This window comes from Rhincodon typus, unplaced genomic scaffold (assembly GCF_021869965.1).
Source record: "Rhincodon typus isolate 14 unplaced genomic scaffold, sRhiTyp1.1 hic_rhity00000061, whole genome shotgun sequence".
NCBI lineage: Eukaryota > Metazoa > Chordata > Chondrichthyes > Orectolobiformes > Rhincodontidae > Rhincodon > Rhincodon typus.
Window position 1 is genome coordinate 27,248 of NW_025965699.1, and position 862 is coordinate 28,109.

The 862-nt window shown below is 55.0% G+C and overlaps 1 protein-coding gene across 1 annotated transcript in view; it reads left to right on the forward strand.

Annotated features, from left to right (window-relative positions):
• LOC125488197 overlaps window positions 1-256 on the forward strand; it is a 12,450-nt gene extending 12,194 nt beyond the window's left edge. Inside the window, exon 6 of the mRNA XM_048621121.1 lies at window positions 176-256. Coding sequence (XP_048477078.1) covers window positions 176-256 — 81 coding nt within the window. The remainder of the gene's footprint in view (window positions 1-175) is intronic.
• Window positions 257-862: the final 606 nt, after the last annotated feature.

The following is an 862-nucleotide window of genomic DNA, read 5'->3' on the forward strand; positions in this document are numbered from 1 at the left end:
TACTGGGTGACACAGGGTGTTATCGGTTGTGTGTCTGTGTTATTGGGAGACACAAGGTGTCATCGGTTGTGTGTCTGTGTTACTGGGTGTCACAGGGTGTTATCGGTTGTGTGTTTGTGTTACTGGGAGACACAGGGTGTTATCGGTTGTGTGTCTGTGTTACTGGGTGTCACAGGGTGTTATCGGTTGTGTGTCTGTGTTACTGGGTGACACAGGGTGTCGCACAGTGTCATTGGCTGTAATTGGGCTTCATTGAGTCACAGACTGATACTGGGTGTCATTGGGTATGAATGAGTACCACTGGGTGTCACTGGATGTCTCTGGGTGTTGCTGGGGCTCACTGGGTGCTATCAGGTCTCACTGTATGACACTGGAGTCTCTGGACCTTGCTGGATGCCACTGGGGCCCACTGGGTGTCTCTGAGTCTCTCTGTTGGAGCTCCGGGTGTCTCTGGGTGTCACTGGGTCTCTCTGGGTGTCACTGGATGTGACTGGGTGTCTCTGGGTGTTACTGGGTCTGACTGGGTGTCTCTGGGTGTGTGTGGGTGTCTCTGGGTCTCTCTGGGTGTCTCTGGGTCTCTCTGGATGTCTCTGGGTGTCTCTGCGTGTCTCTGGGACTTTCTGGGCGTCTCTGGGAGTCTCTGCGTGTCTCTGGGTCTTTCTGGGTGTCTCTGGGAGTCTATGGGTCTCTCTGGGTGTGTCTGGGTTTGACTGGGTCTCTCTGGGTTTGACTGGGTCTCTCTGGGTCTCTCTGGGTGTCTCTGGGTGTCTCTGGGTCTCTCTGGGTGTCTCTGGGTCTCTCTGGGTGTCTCTGGGAGTCTCTTGGTGTCTGTGGGTCTCTCTGGGTGCGACTGGGTCTCTCT